This window comes from Chironomus tepperi, unplaced genomic scaffold, assembly GCF_022539635.2.
Source record: "Chironomus tepperi strain 1889 unplaced genomic scaffold, CSIRO-AGI_Ctep_v1 contig_85, whole genome shotgun sequence".
NCBI lineage: Eukaryota > Metazoa > Arthropoda > Insecta > Diptera > Chironomidae > Chironomus > Chironomus tepperi.
The window spans coordinates 5,467,077-5,485,794 of record NW_027226207.1 but is presented as its reverse complement, the minus strand read 5'-3'; the positions used below and the strand labels follow the sequence as shown (position 1 = coordinate 5,485,794).

Below are 18,718 nucleotides of genomic sequence, written 5' to 3'. Positions count from 1 at the left end.
TATTTTGAGTTTTCATTCTTACTTTTAACATCTTTCAGGAGTTTATTCTTAATGAAAATAACTTACAAAACAAGGTAGACAAAATATAGTAAAATTAACTTTTTGTAATGTAAACACGATGTGAGATTTAGTCACTTCCTTCATCATCATCATCATCATCTTCCTCTTCTTCTTCACTGCCTGCAGAACTTTCGTCTTTCTTTGCCTAAAAATAAATAAGTTTTCAATTAATAAAACCGTTAAAAATTTGAATTTTCATAAAATTTAAAATTTTGAGAACCGTTTAAATTTAAATCTTAAAAAACCGTTAAAAACTTACTTTTTTCTTCTTATTTTCTTCCTCCTCTTCAGCTGCAGCTTTATCTTTTCTTGCCTTTTTCTTCTTCTTTTTCTCTTCATCACCACTGCTGGAATCTTCAGAGATGTATTCTTTCGATTTAAATCCACCTCCAGCACCGGCATTTGTTGTTGGCTTGACCTCCTTCTTTCGCTTTTCTCCACCACCTCCACTGCTGCTACTCTTTTTAGGTGGTCCACCACCAGCGGCTTTATATTCTTCCATTTCCTTAGTATATCGCTCTTTTTCTTTAGCAGCCTTTGCTTCCCATTCAGATTTGTCTTTCATTGTTGACCAAAGTTCACCAGCCTTCTTGGCAATATCTGTTACTTTTATGCCTGGATTATCTTTCTTAATTTTCTCACGATTTTCATTAAACCAGATCATGTAACCACTCTGAGCACGTTTTGGTGCATTCTCATCACGATCTTTCTTTGATTTCTTTGTGGTTTTCTTGGGCGAACTTTGACGTTTCTTTTCGCGTCTTTCACGTTTTTCCTTTTTCTTTTTCTTCTTTTCCTCGTCACCAGAACCACCTTCAGATCCACTGGAACTGCTTACATTACTGTCAAATTCTTCAGCAACATCAGATTCTTGTTCATTTGGATTGAAATCTTCATCTGTTGATTCCTCATCACTTCCACTTTCCTCACCATAATCTCGTTCTTGTGCTTCAGCTTTAACCCTTGCCAAATATGCATCAGGTTCTTCCTTATCGGAATCACCGAAATCTTCATTATAATTCGATGTCATCTTGCCTGTATTCTTAACAGTTATTTTCTTGGATACAATATAGTCATATAGCTTACTATATTCTTCCTTTTCGATGCTGCTGAATGTATGTGTTGTTCCTGATTTTAAGTCAACTTCAAAATCAAAACTTTTTGTGGAACCGCCACCACGAGCAAAGTTAACGCATGAAATTTCCTCAAATCGAATATGTAATGGAGGTTTATGGACATAAATGAATCCTCTTTCTAAAGGATATAAATAACCGGCAGCAGCTTTAAATGAACATGATACAGCAGGTGTTCCAGAATGTCCAATAAAACTTCCAGGACCAGTTAATTTTCGATTGATGATAACTTTCATGATTTTACCAAGAACTTCATAAATTGGACCTGACATTTCCTTTGTCAGTTTATCTTCATATTTTTCCTTTAGTTCACTATCCGAGAACGGCAATTCAATGGTTGTTTCTTCTTCCATTCCAAAAAGTAGAACTAAAAAGTGATATCTTGTTTGACCTTGCTTAATTGGTGGATCTAAGGATACGACGAAGAACATTTGACGGTTGTCTTTGTGCGGAAGAAGAAATAGCCGCAATACTGTTGATAATGGAATCTTGTAATCGTAAGTTTTACCGTGAAGTTGAAAGAATGATTGAAATACTTTGATATCATAACGACCACGAGGTGTGAGACATTGAATTTCATTAAATATGGCAATAGCATCGCCAGAAACGGACAAAACTGAAGCTTTTTTGATAATGTTGTTGTAAAAATTTTCAACTGGATCTGTTTCACTTGATTCTGTTGTTGGAATATGATAGCGCATTTCCATTAAACTAACTGGTGCATCATCATTTTGATGAAACTCTAATGTGATTTCATTCTTTCCTTGATTACATTGTGAGACATTCGAGATGGAAACTTCAAAAGCTGTTTTATCATTAATATCGAAGCTAAGTACATCGCCTTTAAAATTAACAGTTCCCCAGTTCCATCCTCTCATTGACAACTCCTTTTCAAGCATCTCAAGATTATAGTGCTTTTTGAAGAAATCAGCAAGCTTCTTTTCGTCTTCCTTAAAGCCTTGAAATCTGTGCAAAGTTCCATTTTTGAGGAAAATTCTCAAGCCAAAATGTCCAACAAATCTCTGGTAATTAGCACATTCAATTTCATTGGCACTAATCTCATCAACTTTGCCTGTTTTATCAGATTTCCATATAATTGAATCAGTCGTAAGCTTCAATCTTCCAGTTGCCTAAAAAAGTTAGTTATTTTTGTTTAGTTTGCCGCATTTTCACAATTAATGTAATTTATCAATAAATAGACACTTTAGCACATCCACTTGATATTTTATACTTACCATACTTCCTCTCTGTTCACTGGAAATGGATGAAAACTCCAGAAAGTCCATATTTACCGATATATCTTAATTATATTTAAAAATGTGAAGAAATTCGATTGTTTCAAAAAAGGGGTTCAAAACTACCATGAACAAAACGCGGGAATTTTGGCAATGTGAAAATTCAAATATTTTGCACAACCGTCAAAAATTGGAAGTTTCCTTAGATAGTTTGATGAATTAGAGTTAAAATATCAAAAGAAAAGTTTCAAATTGTGTACACAGAAAGAATAACATTCAGAAACTATCACAGTAAACATTTATTACTCAAACTACCTGTAATAAGATTAACGGTTAGAAACATTTCAAATTGACAGGGGGACGAACGGAGAGAAAATAAAAAATTACTCGAATGTTCATTCAAATCTACTACAAAAACATAAGATAAATTAATTTTTTATTCAAAAAGGCATAAAACAGCATTAAAGTAATAAGAAATAGTTATTAAAATCACGAAGAATTATTGAATAATGTAAGTGAAATGAAATTTATTAGAAATAATATGAATTAATGTGTGAAAGTGAAAAATATGTGATGACCTTTAGAAATATTTTAAAAAACAATTTAAAAGTCAATTAATTGATTAATTCACGACTAATTTAACTAAATTGTGGTTCAAAAAGGATTTTTGACCGATATAAAGGTCATATCAATTAAATGATTTGTGAATGAATTAAAATTGATGACGAAATATGAGGCTTGTTTCGCTTTGAGCGTCACGTTGTGATTTTCATTCAATTATTGAGAGTATATCCACACCGAGTGCTTTAGAGATGTATATTTTGTGTGCAATCGGTCAAAATTAATAAACGGATCCCATTTGTGTGTTCAATTTTCATAAAAAAAAACAACATTTACTAGCTAGCTAGCCACAGCCAGCAGTAAAATTGTGTGTTGTAGTAAATTTTCAATTTTCATACATTTTATCGCTCACAATGATGCTCATTCGGATCTAAAAATACTGTCATTAAATAGAATATGTATATATCTTTATTTATTTTCCTATATTACATTCTATGAAATGCGAGGGCAATAAATAGTTACTCTCACTCTACATCCGATGATGTATTTGACGCACATTAGTTATTTAATGACCAAGTAATGACTTCTTATCATCATCTCTCTTATCAAGCTACTGCTTTTTTTCTAAAAAAAAATCATTTTTTTCTCAATGCCTAAATGCCACATAATATTTGTGCGAGACAAATATTGCTCAGGGTCATCTACCATTACTATTCTTTCGTTTCTGATTTCATTACGTCTCTCCCAAAGCGCGACTATACTATTTTTGGAAATTACTCCTTCATTGCTTGCCTGCCTTCTTGCCTCTGTATGTGATGATCATTTTCATTTTTTCTTATTATTTTTCTTTCTATTTCTAGACTGCATACATCAATTTAACAACAAGTACAAGTACAAGTCAGAATTAAAAATGCATATAGAGAATCCAGACGCTTTAAAGAGTTGGCTAACGCCAGTCTTAGAACCTTTGTGAGTATTTTGCTTGCATCTCCAAAATTTAAATAGAAACTAATGTAAATATTTATTTAATTAATCTACAGATGTGATGCCGACCCAACCGCTCTTGCAAAATACGTACTGGCTCTATTGAAAAAAGATAAGCCTCAAGTCGAGTTACTGGGATGCATGGCAGAACAATTGGATGTGTTTTTAGGAAAAGAAACAAAGCCATTTTTCGAGAAATTATTTAGTATAATTCAAAATCAAGAATACATCACCGTGAGTTCAAGTGATAAAAATCAGAATGTCGTAGTGGCGAATCCAATTAAGGAACGTGAAACAACACCTCCCGTAATTACTAGTAGTCAGTCAAGTAATAACACGACGAATTCATCGGGCGGAATTAAAAGAACCAAAGAATCTGCCGATGAAGGAGGACGTTATGATAGGATCTCAACAGTCAATAGAAAAACGCCGGCGGTGACAACACCAAGTAAGAGTAAAAGTCAAGAGCCAATTTCTAAAACATTAGCTGATGGAATTAATCGTGATATGCGTCGTAGACGAATATCAAATCGCTCAAAGAGTCGATCGAGATCAAAAAGTCGTTCTAGATCTAAATCAGCAGAACGTGCTGAAAGAATTAGACGATCAAGATCACGTGAGAGAAGAATAGGAAATAATGATTATATTCGTGATAAACAAAATCGTTCGTATCGAAATGTATCGCCACAAGCAGCAGCATCAGCAGCCAGACGCTATGATCATCGTAAGAATGATAGAGTATCTCCAAAGCCATATCGTGGAAATCTCCCGAGGAGATCAAGAAGTCGTTCAGTGTCACCAAGTTATAGAAAAATATCCCCAAAACCTGAAGAATTTCCCTTTGATAATAAAAGTAAGAGATGTCGTGATTTTGATGAGAAAGGATATTGCATGCGTGGAGAAACATGTCCATGGGATCATGGAGTTGATCCAGTTGTACTAGAGGATTTAAATAATCCACAAATTGGCATGGCTCCAGTTTCTCTTAATATTCGTGCACCTCATCATACAGAATATAATCCAGATAATCCTGATCTATGGAATAGAAGTGGACCTGGATTTCCACCATCTAATCGTATGATGATTCCTGGACCAAGACCACCTTATTTTGGTGGTTTCCGTGGCGGTCCTGGAATGTTTAATATGCCTCCGACTGGTTCGTTACCTCGTGAATTAATCTCTGTTCCTGTTATGGATCCAAATGTTTCGTCAGGAATTCCTGGTGAAATGGCACCACAAATGAAACGACGATTTGATGCTGAAGAAGGTGCAACAAATAATGAAGGTCCTAAAAGAAAATTACCAATTAATGCACGTCTTGGACCACGCATTAATTCTGGAATGCCTATTAATCCACAACAGAATTGCTCTTTAGAATTGAGAAAAATCCCAAGAGGATTAAATGCAATTTCACATCTTAATGATCATTTTTCAAAGTTTGGTAAAATTACAAATATCCAAATAGCTTATGAAACAGATCCAGAAGCTGCTATTGTGACTTTTTCAACACATGCGGAAGCAAATGTTGCTTACAGAAGTACAGAAGCTGTGCTAAATAATCGTTTCATTAAAGTGTTTTGGCATACAGGAAATGGCGCAAATAGTGATAATCCAATGAGCGGAGCTACAGGCTCGTTACCAAAACCTTCAGAATTGTCCGTCAGACGTTTCCCATACACACCAAATAATCCGCCATCAGCAAATCAACAAGCGTCAACAGATAACACAAATCAGTCAAATGCATCACAGTCAAATAATAACAATAGTAATAATAATAGTCAAGATTCAGCAACGACAAGTTCTTCGACAACACCTACAGTATCAAAACCGTCAACAACATTCGTTAGTTCAGCTACAATTGCAGCTCAACAAGCGGCACAACAACAAAGATTAAAGGCAGCTAAATTAAGTCGTGCAACGAATGAGATGATAAGGAAGAAACAAAAGGAACAGCAAAAGGAAGTTGTACAAATTGCTCATGGACTTTTACAGAAGAAGCAAGAGTTGGTGCAAAAGAATGTTTCACAAATGAAGCAGTTGTTTGATAAATTAGAGAAAACAGATCCATTGGATCCAGCAAGAGCACATTTAATGGAAACCATTAAGTCACTCCAAATGATTATCGATAAACTGAAGTTAGAACTTGAATCTGAATCAGCTCAAATAGTTCAAAAGATGCAAACGTCAACACCTCCACAGCGTAAGACAAAGGAACAGCAACAAAAGGAATTGCTTGATGTTGAATTGGAACTTATTAGTAAGGAACAGCATGGAGATAATGATACATATGCCATTCAAAAGAGATATCTTGAGTTACAAAAGTCCTTGAATCATCGACCGCATTTTGCATTAGCCGGTCCACGACCACAAATTGTGAGACCGACTATTGCACGTTTTGGTTCCACGAGTGTCGATCGACGACCAACAACACTAGAAATTAGTGGATTTAGCATGGATGAAAGCGATGCTGTATTAGGACATTTTAAGGTTTGAATTACTGCCTGATTCTCAATCATCATTGTATTGATTATCTGTGTCTAAATGCTTATTTAAATATTTTTTTTAATTCTATTTATAGCATTTTGGTGAGATCACGAAAAATGTGTTAGATGATAAAGTGCCATGCTTGGTGTTGTCATATTCAAATCGCATTCATGCTGAGCAAGCATTAGCTCGTGGACGACAGTTCAAAGATAAGGCATTAGCTGTATGTATATAATTTATTTTATTTATTGCGCATTATTTAATTCAATTTTCTATTGTTGTCATTGTCTGATGTGATTTTTACTTTTGACTGATTAGTCATTGAGGAATTTAATGGGATGTTCTAAATTTATGTGACAATTTTTTAACGGTCATAATTATTTTGTTCTAAAAATATTACGGTATTTTATTTTGGGATTTAAAAATTTAACGGTCTAATTAAATTTTGGGAGTCTATGTTTTCTGAAAGTTAAGGAGTTTCATAATTGCCTAACTAGAAATTAGTTCGTTGGAATGGTTTTGGATGTTAGATAAAACTTTCGAGTTAATTTGTCGATGAAGTCAGAGACTAATGGAACTTTAGCAGAATCGTGGAGGTATTCAATTGATTTAAAATCATCCCATTTAACGTCTAAAATCATTCGGAGAACTTTGTAATTTAAAAGATAACGGTCAATATGATAATTTCTAAAATAATATTAATTCAGACAAATTGTTTTGGTCATGTGCTTAAACCACGATCAACGTGATTAACCTGTACATTATGATATCAATATTTGTTTACTTACTGATATATTTTATTTATAAATAGATCAAATGGTTTACTGATAAGGCGCAAGTGAAAACAGAAACGACAGAGATTGAAAAGACAGAGAATGCTGGTGAAAAGAGTCCAAAATATGAGTCGGTCAAGTTGATGGAGAAGAAGGAAGGATCAGATGACGAGGAGATGGAAGAAGAACGCTCTTGGAGACGCGGCTATGAGGACGGAGAATAAATTCATTTATTTATTATTATTATTTTTTATAATTTTCCTTTCTCATTTTTAATTGAAAATTCGAAACAGTTGATTGTTTTGAGAAGCAGTAGAATATGCAATAGCAATTTTAATGAAATATTCAAACATAATGTGAACTTTTTTTTAACGGAAATTATCTAATTTTCTTAAATATCTTTTTTAAATCTATAAGTTTTTCAATATTAATAATCAAATTCTTCATGTTGAGATTTTTTTTTATTTTAAAAAAATTAACACTCAAATGGCTTTTTTATAAAACATTTTCATAACACTAATTATGCTGATTTGAGGAACAGGAAGATGACTTTTTTTCTCCTTTTTTGAATGTAAATTTGTTGTATTGCGAGTTATGTTAATGAAATATAAAATGTAATAGTCTATAAGGATGTCTAAAAGCTGAAAAAATGGAAACAAAAAAACATGCAATGGTAAATAAAAAAAAGAACGAGTAAAAAAAAAGTTTCGGACGAAAAAAAAAGAAGAAGAAAGTAGCAAAAAAAGGAAACAAAAAAAAAATCAAATTCGATACCAAAAATAAAGAAGATGAAAAAATTTCGGAAATATTTTCCTTTTAACAGTGAAAACAATTTTAAAACCATAAAAAACTGTCTTTTACTTTATTTGATTTTTCAGGAATTGGAAGAAATAGACCAACTGAATTGAACAAACAATGAGAAATTAAGAAATTTTAAAATTTAAAAATTAACGGTCATTATAAATTCAAATTTCAAAATAACGGTCACAATTCGAAATTCAAAAAATAACGGTTAAAATAAATTCAAAAAATTTTAGTCAAAAATTCAAAAATAAAAATAACGGTCATTATTGAAATCTTATCAAATTCCATAAAGCCAAGATTACTGACATTGACTTCCTTATGAACAAACTGCTGACACAGTAACATTTTCCTAACAAAGTAGTCACAAAGCAAGGACGTTATAATCATGACAAATGATGAGAACTGACAGTTATTACTAATTGAATCAAAATCATTACAAACGGAAATTTCTCGATGGATTTCTGACAGGACATCAAGCATCCACATGACGTCTACGAGAATGACATTTGTCAAATTAAGAAATCTGATCAACAAGCTTGAAACAATTGATTTGAATCAGTAAATTATTACAGGCAATCCATAAGAATGTATCTAAGTATGATAAACTTGTTCTAGTCAATTCGTAACACCTAATATCGCTTAAGGTACGGGGTATAATCTGCTCAATTTAAATTTATATTAAATCGATCGTCGGAGGAATTTATTAATACTTCGCATTTAAATTCTATAGCTGGATATCATCATAAACAAGTTTTCTTTAAGGAACAAATACAGCAAGCGATTAATTGACTTAAATATCATGTTCTTAATTTCAAGAAATTTGAATCACAAAAATTCATGACTTTGTGTTTATTTACTTATGGTCAGAATCTGTGGAATCCACAAGTCGTCCTTGATGACATTAGCTTGTGTACTTTTACGGATATCATTTAATAAAGTATGAAAATTTTCTTGAAATTCGACACTGTATCATGGCTGGATCTTCATCAATGCATTTATCGACCTCAAGAATCTGATAACGAAATTTGAAACGAGTGGCAACTGATCTAATGTGGAGTAAATGTATGGCTTAGTGCTTTGAACGCAGTTTTGAGTATTTTAAACGGTAAAAATTTGAAAATCAATTTTTGAACTTAAAACATTACAAATGTTAAAACAAGAGAATTTGTGTTGTTTTGAAATAGTTAAGATTTGAATTTTTGATGACCGTTAAAATTTGAATTTGAAATGACAGTTAAAATTTGAATTTCTAATAACCGTTAAAAATTCAATTATTCTTAATTATACTGCTTAACAGCTTGATAAATAGGATATTTTTCTCATTTGTGAGCTCAACACGTGGTCAAAGCGTCAAAACTTAATTCAACATCTTAAGCTATCTTAAGTAGCACTCTAAATATCCGACAGACGCCAGCTGAAAAAAAAAGTGTAACTAAATGACAATAAGAAGATTCCAATTACTTAACTTACCTTAGATCTACTTCATAATACCCCTGTCTGGTCTAACATTGTAAGCTTATTCTGCCTTGTTGTGTTTCTGCTTGTGTGTCACAGATCTTGTTTCGATTCTCATTAATTAATAATAATTTAGTGATACATACACACTTTATAGATATATAAATAGCTAATGTCTATTCCTAATACAATATTATTCTTATTTTTAACGTTGAAGTGTCGAGAACTCTTCTAGAATTATTCAGTGAATATTATTGATTCCTTAAAAATATTATAAAGGTGATTACAATCAATTATTTGTGACTAAGTCATATCCTAAAGGATTATCTACTTCCAGATGAAAGTTATCGCTTTTGGATTATTGGCATTTGCCGCAATTGCTCAATCATCATACGTTCCATTAGTAAAGACTGTCGTTCCATACACATCAACAACATTAGTCAGAACTCCATCACTCGACTCAGCTGTCATCAACAGTGAACGTCTTGACTCATCATTCAGATACAACACTGTCGAGAATCACGCTTATACACCATACATTAATACTCCAGTTGTCTACCAAACTGTAAGTTGTTGATGTTATGAGTTTGTGAGAGGAATTGGTGATAAAAAGTGCAAAAGTTGAAGAGAAATTGAGAACCCTACAAATTTTCTGTTTTGAAAGCTGTTGCATTGTTCACAAAATAGTCAAAATTCAAATTTAGAACCGTTAAAAATTTAAAATATTAAGAACCATACAAATTTCTAAAAAACTGTTGAAAGGTTTTCAATACTTTTGAACTTTAAATTGAACTTCAACAAAATTTAAATCCCAAATAACCGTTAAAAACAAATCTAACTTAATTTCATCCAATTTAGGTTCCACAATGGAATGTAGCTGGACAATACCCAGTTGTCTACTCACACTATCCATCACAACCAGTCTATCCATTCTACAACATTGTTCCATCATATAATCCAGTTGCTCCATCAGTTCCAGCATTCCAACCAGGTCAAACACCAATTGAAGTTGAAGATCCAGCAGATAATGCCACAAATGACTTGAAGGAAGATCCAAACCACGAAAGCGTCGATGATGACGATACAGTTGAAGTTAAGTCAGCATAAAAAGTTCCTTTCTAGTTCTGTGAACATCCAACTCTGCCTAAAAACTTAAAAATGAAAGTTCGGTCCAAGAAACTTTTTGGAATCTTCTCAAAAAATGTCACTATGACTCAATCTGAATTTATTTGTGTTTTCTACCTGTTTACTGAATAAAAATATGACCTTAAATGGAATGGAATTAGTTTAATCAATTCAAGTAAATTTCATATAAAATATTCATTACTGCCATAAGCAATAATTAGCATGGATGACATCGTTTAAATAATTCTCAGGCTCATAAATTATTAATTTAGACAGTTCATCGCCATAACTGCCTCTCTCATCGAGTGAATGTATATGGGGGTTAACTGGATGTTAGGTCTGTCTTTCCTGGTTGGGATAGATTGAGGTGCTGGCAACTAAGGTTTCCCGGGGAGTCTTGGTCTCGGCATTGGGAATCCTTACTAGCAACACGGCACTAAGTAGGCAGCATTCTTAGAATGACCAAATGAGAATGAGCCAATTGGCAACCAAATGATTTCAAGCTTACTGCTGTCTCGTCCACAAATGACGTTAAACTTTGGAATGTCCTAATCGACCCAATCACTCCATCATCCAGTCACTAGACATCCAAACAAGTGAATCTTGTAAAAGCAAAATCTCCAAAAAATATTGAACGTCACTTCCGAACAGACCCCAAAGAAAAATGCAAGGACTTTTTAATGTCATCATAAAATTCAAATTTATTAAGTAAAAAAGATCAATTAACGGTAAATAAAAAAAATAAATAAGTCGGCGATGATGATCAACTTTACATTCATAATAAATAATTACTTAATTCTTTTTAATATGGTACGGAAGGTCTGGGATGATATCAGGTATTTCTGAATTCTTATTTGCATTATTCTTAAAGGCATCATCTGATGGCTGATTTGGTTTTGGTGTCGTTTGTTCCTCTTTTGGTGACTTGGCACTTCTGCCGTTGTCTGGACGAACTTCAAACATTGAATCTTCAATTGGTGGCAATTGATGTTGATCCTGATCGGGATTGTAGAAGTTGATTGGTGGAAGGACTGGATATTGAAGGGTTTGATAGTTTCCATAGGAATCGACATAGAATGGCAAGTTGTATGGATATGATGGGAATTTTTGGAGTGGAATTAGCGATGGTGGAAGTCCAAATTCATTGAGTTCTATTGGCAGCTTTTCAGTATTTGGTTTTTCTGTTCCTGGTTGATGATTTTCATTGTTCTCTGAATTGCCATTATTCGTCACTTCGATATCGTCTACCTTACGTTCAGCTTGTTGGTTCTCATTCTACGAAAATATTAAAAATTAAGTCAATTGGCAACAGCATATAGCATTAATATCCATACCTGATGATCATTCGATAAATATTGACTATAAACAGGATATATAGGACTTAATACAGGAATGGCTGGTTGAATAACAGGCTGAATAATTGGATATGCTTTCGATGGCGTTAAATTCTCATCTGTTGTAATTAAAGCATTATAAACTTTCGGCGTCTTTCTCAGTTTTGCACATTCGGTCAAGGCCAGTGTTAAGAGTAAGATATGTAACAGCTGTGGAAAGAGTAAGTTAGTTAGGCAAGAGTTTATGTGGTTTGAAGTTTTGTAAGATATTGAAACGTTTTAACGGACTTTTTGGATTTGAATTTTAAACGGAGATTTGATTTTTGAACGAAATTTAAGCAAATGAATTTTTAACGGATTTAGAAATTTGAATTTCAAACTGTTGTAAGGTTTTGAGTCAAAATATTCAAATTTTAAATTTCCGTTAAACAAATCAATTCAACAACTTAACGATTTGTTGAAATAAATTGACTTTTAATCCTATTACCAATTATCTATTCATCACGATTCAATGAAAAATCATTAAATATTTCTCTTAAATCATATGCTTAGCGTAAAACAGTATTAAAAAACCAGTTGAAACAATTTAATAAAAAAATCGGAAGCAATTGCACAAATACCACATGTACTTAAATTTATACATACAAAAATAAATAAATAAAAAAAACTCGCTGTGGGCTCATTCTCGAGATATAATTGAATATGTAAGAGAAATAAAAAGATCAAAAGAAACTGAAAGTGAATGTGGTGTGAAAAAAGGCAGCAACAAACAAGCAATGCTAGCAAGATTAACAAGCCACATAAATTTTAATTCGTAAAATCTTTGTTCAGCCACAGCACGTTTAGATTCGAAAGCAGAACCAAAATTGATACTAAAATTTCACTTTTCATTTCCAATTCCAATTTTTCCTTTCGCTTTTCATCTCCGATAATTACATTTTATTGAACTGTAAACAGTTTGTGGGTGAGGTCTTGAGTCGTGATCATAACAATTGACTGCCTTGTTTCTCAATATACTCAAACTTTCCAAATTCTTGTGTGCCTCATCATTCGTCAATATTTTTTGGATTTCCTGAATAATTTCGATCATGAGGTCAATAGTTCATGAGAATTTGTACTTTTTGAGACTTTTTGGGATCGTCCATAAATGATGTTTATAGAAAATTTGAATGTTTTGGACTCTTTTCTCTTAGATTTGTCACAAAACTCAAAAGAACAACTATAATCGATCGAAATACATTCAAATGTTGCACAACTGCATCGAAACAGTTGCATAGTTAGAATCACGTCACAAAAACGATGCAAATTCGATCAAATGACCGCCACTTGACTCAATACAACAGTCACGGTGACGTGGTAACAACATTTGAATATGTGTCAATTCAGACAGTGACGCATTCATCAACAGACTAAGAGAACGCTATTAGGTATCATACTAGGATCACTTTTATGAGTTCCTGATGTCGAGACCGAGACAGAGACTTCCCTGGTACTCTCAATAATTCGACTTCTTGAATCTTTGAGACCGAAACCTTCGTACTGAATTATTAAATATGTTTTGTCTGTTATTGATCATCTACCGTCAAGCCCTTTCAGCAATCACTTAACATCATCAACGAACCTCCCCACTTAAGTCTACAACGTGTCGGAACGCTTCATACCTTTGCATGATCTTGATATGAATATTAAAGAACTTTTTAATAAAAAAATTAAAAATTAAAATCGTAAGATTTAGGTAGGCAGACTTAATGTAGGCATAACATTGAGTTCGTAAAATTAATATACAAATCAACATTCAAAACATGCATCAAAATGTGTGTTTAAGCTTTTCGTAGACTTTTTTATATTATTTCATCTAACAATCATCTCAAATGGAATGCAATTACACCTTCTCATTGTACATTGAGTCAATAATGAATTAAAAGTAATAATTTAACGCATTTTTCGTCAGCTGTGACTGAGTAGTTATTAATTAAAACTGTATAATATCGATTGCCTGAGCAGAAAATTGCAGTTTTTGGTGGGAACTTTGTTAAAGTCTGCTGTTTGGGTACTGCCCTGTCATTTTGAAGTTATGTCTTAAGATTGTCAGCATTATGGATGACAATTAATGTAATTGACTGTCCTAAATAGCACAAGTGCTTGCTAGGGTACCGCTACGTGCCTGTTTTAACGTGCAAGACGCGAAGTTGCCCTGACGATATCGTGACGGCTGATTTGAATCCAATTATGGCAAAAACTGAGTACGACGCATTGTGGTACGTTGCTCTGACTGTTGCTTAGTCAATGTCAAGTTCTAATGTATTTTTGTCTATTCAGTAACAGATTCAATATGCTTAGGTTAATGATTTTGATATTCCTTGAGTTTAAAGATGTACTTTGAAGATTCCAACAAGCATAGCACTCCCTGCATGCTATGCAAACTATGAATTAGGATGTCGTGTCTGTTGAAGTTCACAATTGTGTATTTCAAAGAATAATAAGAAGAATCAACTCAGATCGATCATATTTAGACCGATTCCGACATTTAAAAGTATAGCATTGCAGCATTACTTCTACTAAAGCAACTTCAATTAAAGTTCAAGGAACTAAAATCCAAAACTATTTGCAGTCAATTTAAATTATCTCGATCAATTCTATTCAGTCTACAACTTTTGGCACAAGCCATTCTAAATATGTTCTGTCTAGAATATAGAACAGCACGTGTTCCATTCTGACTCATTACAATCAAGTTCCAGCAATAGTCCATAGAACATCCTATTGCCATTATTACAAAGTCTCTTTTCGTGTGGAACAAATTCGCAATTTAAAAGCTATCATGCAGACCAGAAACAATCATAAATCAATAAGTAATCACTGATCACGTTCACATTTCATAAGCGACATAAGCCTGACACCTTACATATGTTTAACAATTACTTTATATCCGGTAATATTTCAATATAAATCAACTCTCTTATCAGCTTACAATGTTTTGCATAAATTAAAACTTGCTTTATCGGCTGTTAAGCATCTGATTGCATGTTAAAGCATTGATCATGGAGAAAACGCTCTACATCCTTTTACATGAAACCAGTTATATGCAATTGCTAATATTTTATGCAATAAATTTCCAATATCTCTTTGAGTTATATCCAATAGGAAATGCCAACTATTACATCAGATATTATGTTGCCTGAGGCTGTTTGATCGTTGATTCTATTAAGGTAAATGGCATGGAAATAAGTGAAAGGAAGAGTGGATATCAGATGTGATGTAGAATATTTATGGGTTAGGAATGAAGAAGCTTAGAGAATTGAGATCTTGACATTACTTACTTACTTCGCTGGTCGTACAGATCAATTGTGATCCATGACCTCCCACAGGAGTCGCCTGAAGCTTGACATTTCTTTATGGTAATTGAGACTAAAATGACTGGATATTCCCGAACAGCACAGCGTGTTCGCTAGGGCTCCGTTACTTCACCGTGTTAACGGTAAGCCGCGAAGTTGCCCTTACGACACCGTGACGGCGGTTCGCCGCATTAGGCTACGCGAGAATTGATCTAGGATTCTGAACAGACTGACATATCTATGGGGACTATAGAGCAGAATTATCAAAGCTATTACACCATTAACAGAGTTTGATCTCAGGTGTCAAGTCATGATTTAACAGTTTTTAGAACAATATCTATAAGAAAGTGAAAGATAAGGACAAATGACCGGTAGATTTGTGCTCTCTTGATATCAATGGAATCTACAGATACCCGAGAGGTTATGCTCGTGTACTTTAGTATCGGATTGGTCGATTCGCTTAGACTCGATACTCAGATCAGACAATACTCTTAGACAACTATCCGAGAGACAAACATTAGACAAACCAATCTGTTCCGAATCCAAACGATCTATGAATTCCGTGTAGCTTCCAAACAGAGCCTTCTGCTTCCCGGAACATCAGCTCTCTAAGAACAAATATTCTCATTGAATTCCTAGTAATTCGTAGTTCCAAACAAAGAATCTTCATCAAATCTGAATTTCATAATCTATTCACATCCACAATCATCTAATTCAGAGAAACATGCGCTAATCTTGATTTTCTCATCTCAACTTGCAATTTTCCTTTCAATTTCTGTCAATGTGTATAATTTATGTGCGAAAATCGAAGCTGATTGATGAAACTTTTATCTAATTCCACCGAATAGCAATACTAGCAAGTGATTTTACATGAATAGTACACGCTAAACAATCGATTTTCAAAATGCCCTTCAAAAATTCCAACTTGAACGTTTCGATATCTTCAAAATATTGTGTGTGCTACTACTGCCTTTTTTGAGATACTCACTTTAATTAACATTATTTAATATTGATATTTTTTTGCTATTTTTCACACACAAAACTTCTTATTACTTATTTTTGGTGGAATAATTATCACTTCAATTGACTAACTCCCCGAATCAAGTGACTTGAAACTATTTCTTTGGATATAAGGAAATTCTGACTGGTGTTGTTGATCGTGCCTTAAGAAATATTTTTCCTCTCTCACTCAATGTTTTCACTTGAACAATCAAAATCAAACAAACGCGGAATAAAATTTGCTTAACTTATATAGCGCTCCGCACACACAGGTAAAATAGAGACGGGGCAATAGCAAATGAACAAATGTGCACCAGACAAACTGAAAAACAAGACTAAGTAAGTGCGATTTATGAGCATTTGAGCATGAGAGAGAGTGGAGTTGGCAGTAAACAATCTTTTTATATATTTTTTTTCTGCTGCTTTTTTTCAGTAATAAAGCATCTGATATGTATGCAAATACAGTACTCTTTGTAACCAGCAGCCATTTGGCAGAAGTAATAATTATTAGAATTATGGCGCTTATTAATATGACCTTATACAAAGCACGTTAACATTATTTAATGTTCATATTATAAAATATCTTTTTTTTCTCTTTCCGATGAGATCGGAATTAAATAATCGAGATGATGTTGCTGTAGATGAGAGTGATTATGTTGATTACTGGATGTTTGGTGTAAGATCCAGTTGATGAAAATTTGAGTTCTCTTTTCTCTTGAATTTGTTGACTTTTCACATCGTTTTTCTATGGTGACTTGACAACTTGTGCTGATGAATGTTCTGTAGATGCTGAATGTAATCCTAATTGTGCTTGAAATGACTTTAATTAAGGAATAAAATTAAATATTTTAAAAATTAAATTTTTAGAATTTGAAAAATTAAGTTGCACTCACAAAATGATGCGAAAATTTGAATTTCAAAAGTTCGTTAAAACATAAATCTCAAAAATTTGTTAGAATTTTAAATTCTTTTGAATTATTTCCATCCTAAAATCATAATTCAATTCCAACCCAATCATAAATCAAGAGAATCATTGAAAAATGTCAACGCAAAGCATAAACAATGCTCACATTTCAATCGCTCATAAAATTAACTCAACATTTTAATCTCTCATGCTGAGCACGAAAGTTCATTAGACTCCTACAATATATTAGACAGTCTTGAGGGAATAGAAAAAAAGGTAAGTAAGTATATATATTTTCATTAAAAGTCATTCATATAAATCGATTCGAGATTCTTAAATTAAAATTTCACTTTCAAATGCTAGTAAAAAAAATACACAATAGAATTACACTTTCTCCAAATTATTATGAGTACTCAAAGAAATTTATCGTCGTGATATGTCTCTGCCTTCTTTCTTTCATTTGCCTTCTTTTCACCTTTCATACTTCTTTTGTCCTTAACATAAGTCGTAATTTATATATTTTTTATGTGGTTTAATTTATAAAAAAAAGTATGATTTATATATTTTCGTGTAGCGGTTTCTTCAGCCATTCAATGCACTCCAATTTGCATTGCTTAATACCTTACATACTCTTATTTTTCGCGCAAAATAAGAAGAATCAAAATTCTTCTCGGTTGTAAAAGTGATTTTTTTTTGCTTTACAAGCTTCAAATGTTGCCGAATAGTCTGCCCATATTTCATTTTTACACATTCATATATTCACATCACGTGCTTATCTTCTTAAGAAATTTTATTTCCATTTCATATTTCATGTTATGACTGGATTTTCGATCGATTGATGATGTAACGGACTTTTGAATTTTGAATTAAAGCTTTCATAAAAGCTCATTAAAAGCTTTGATTTTTCTCAAAAGTTGAATTTGTTTATTGAGTGACTGGGTATGACACCTGGATTTTTCCAGCATATGCTATTTAGTCAATGAATAAAGAACTAAATCAATTGATTATGAATCACTGATCGGGGGTTTTGAATCGAGTATTTGTGGGTCCTGCGGCAATGAATGGATAATTATACTTATTAATGTGAATTATTTGAGGCAACTGAGTCAATAAAATTACTTAAAAATAAGTTTCTGGTTGTTATGTGATGGAATGAGTAGGCATTGAGTTTGGGGAAGGGCAATTCACCTCTTGGGGACATTCATAAATGATGAATCATCTTGTGATGCTGTACCCATGTGACGTTGTACCCGAATGACGTTGTATCCATATGACATAATTTATGGAAAACTCGAAGGCACAACTTGTATATAGAGACTAAAAATTTTCATAAAATACATTCTAACCTCAAAATTCAAAAAAAAATTTCACATCCATTAAATAAACAATCAATGCAAAAGCTATCAATTAATACCAAAATCCATCAACTCTACACTTCCTGAATCAATATATCCAGACATTCAACATAAATCGATAATAAAGTTCTCGTACAATTCGCTAGAAAAGTAAATTATATGTCTCAAGTCGCTATTGAA

General features: G+C 32.9%; 4 protein-coding genes across 5 annotated transcripts; 2 read left to right on the top strand and 2 right to left on the bottom strand.

The window, feature by feature from the left end:
- Window positions 1–2: 2 nt before the first annotated feature.
- Window positions 3–2,550, bottom strand: Ssrp (structure specific recognition protein). Its single transcript, XM_070634194.1, has 3 exons — window positions 2,429–2,550; window positions 320–2,323; window positions 3–205 (listed from the first exon to the last, which is right to left on the bottom strand). Exons 1-3 carry the CDS (start codon window positions 2,477–2,479, stop codon window positions 128–130), a joined length of 2,133 nt encoding a protein of 710 aa, XP_070490295.1. The 5' UTR covers window positions 2,480–2,550; the 3' UTR covers window positions 3–127.
- A 241-nt stretch (window positions 2,551–2,791) lies between these two features.
- Window positions 2,792–8,052, top strand: swm (Zinc finger protein swm). Of its 2 annotated transcripts, none has more exons than XM_070634186.1 (5): window positions 2,792–2,939; window positions 3,850–3,958; window positions 4,030–6,460; window positions 6,552–6,680; window positions 7,269–8,052. In XM_070634186.1, exons 2-5 carry the CDS (start codon window positions 3,900–3,902, stop codon window positions 7,452–7,454), a joined length of 2,805 nt encoding a protein of 934 aa, XP_070490287.1. In that variant the 5' UTR covers window positions 2,792–2,939; window positions 3,850–3,899; the 3' UTR covers window positions 7,455–8,052. The 2 variants fall into 2 exon arrangements, with proteins under 2 accessions (XP_070490287.1, XP_070490286.1); XM_070634185.1 differs by lacking the exon at window positions 2,792–2,939 and adding an exon at window positions 3,632–3,797.
- Window positions 8,053–9,664: 1,612 nt separating this feature from the next.
- Window positions 9,665–10,766, top strand: LOC139085978 (uncharacterized). The gene is made up of 3 exons (XM_070634222.1): window positions 9,665–9,768; window positions 9,827–10,054; window positions 10,348–10,766. The coding sequence occupies exons 2-3, from the start codon at window positions 9,827–9,829 to the stop codon at window positions 10,594–10,596; spliced, it is 477 nt and encodes a 158-aa protein (XP_070490323.1). The 5' UTR covers window positions 9,665–9,768; the 3' UTR covers window positions 10,597–10,766.
- A 528-nt stretch (window positions 10,767–11,294) lies between these two features.
- On the bottom strand, window positions 11,295–16,600 carry LOC139085975 (uncharacterized). The gene is made up of 3 exons (XM_070634219.1): window positions 16,269–16,600; window positions 11,949–12,158; window positions 11,295–11,889 (listed from the first exon to the last, which is right to left on the bottom strand). The coding sequence occupies exons 1-3, from the start codon at window positions 16,278–16,280 to the stop codon at window positions 11,407–11,409; spliced, it is 705 nt and encodes a 234-aa protein (XP_070490320.1). The 5' UTR covers window positions 16,281–16,600; the 3' UTR covers window positions 11,295–11,406.
- Between the last annotated feature and the right edge of the window lie 2,118 nt (window positions 16,601–18,718).

Coding starts and splice junctions, on each gene's coding strand:
- swm (XM_070634185.1), top strand. CDS start 3,647: ATGCCACATAATATTTGTGCGAGACAAATATTGCTCAGGGTCATCTAC. Junction 3,798..3,849: donor TTGCCTGCCTTCTTGCCTCT/GTATGTGATGAT, acceptor TTCTATTTCTAG/ACTGCATACATCAATTTAAC. Junction 6,681..7,268: donor TCAAAGATAAGGCATTAGCT/GTATGTATATAA, acceptor ATTTATAAATAG/ATCAAATGGTTTACTGATAA.
- LOC139085975 (XM_070634219.1), bottom strand. Junction 11,890..11,948: donor ATTTATCGAATGATCATCAG/GTATGGATATTA, acceptor ATATTTTCGTAG/AATGAGAACCAACAAGCTGA.
- LOC139085978 (XM_070634222.1), top strand. CDS start 9,827: ATGAAAGTTATCGCTTTTGGATTATTGGCATTTGCCGCAATTGCTCAA. Junction 10,055..10,347: donor CTCCAGTTGTCTACCAAACT/GTAAGTTGTTGA, acceptor CATCCAATTTAG/GTTCCACAATGGAATGTAGC.
- Ssrp (XM_070634194.1), bottom strand. CDS start 2,479: ATGGACTTTCTGGAGTTTTCATCCATTTCCAGTGAACAGAGAGGAAGT. Junction 2,324..2,428: donor GTGAACAGAGAGGAAGTATG/GTAAGTATAAAA, acceptor TAACTTTTTTAG/GCAACTGGAAGATTGAAGCT. Junction 206..319: donor AAGAAAATAAGAAGAAAAAA/GTAAGTTTTTAA, acceptor ATTTATTTTTAG/GCAAAGAAAGACGAAAGTTC.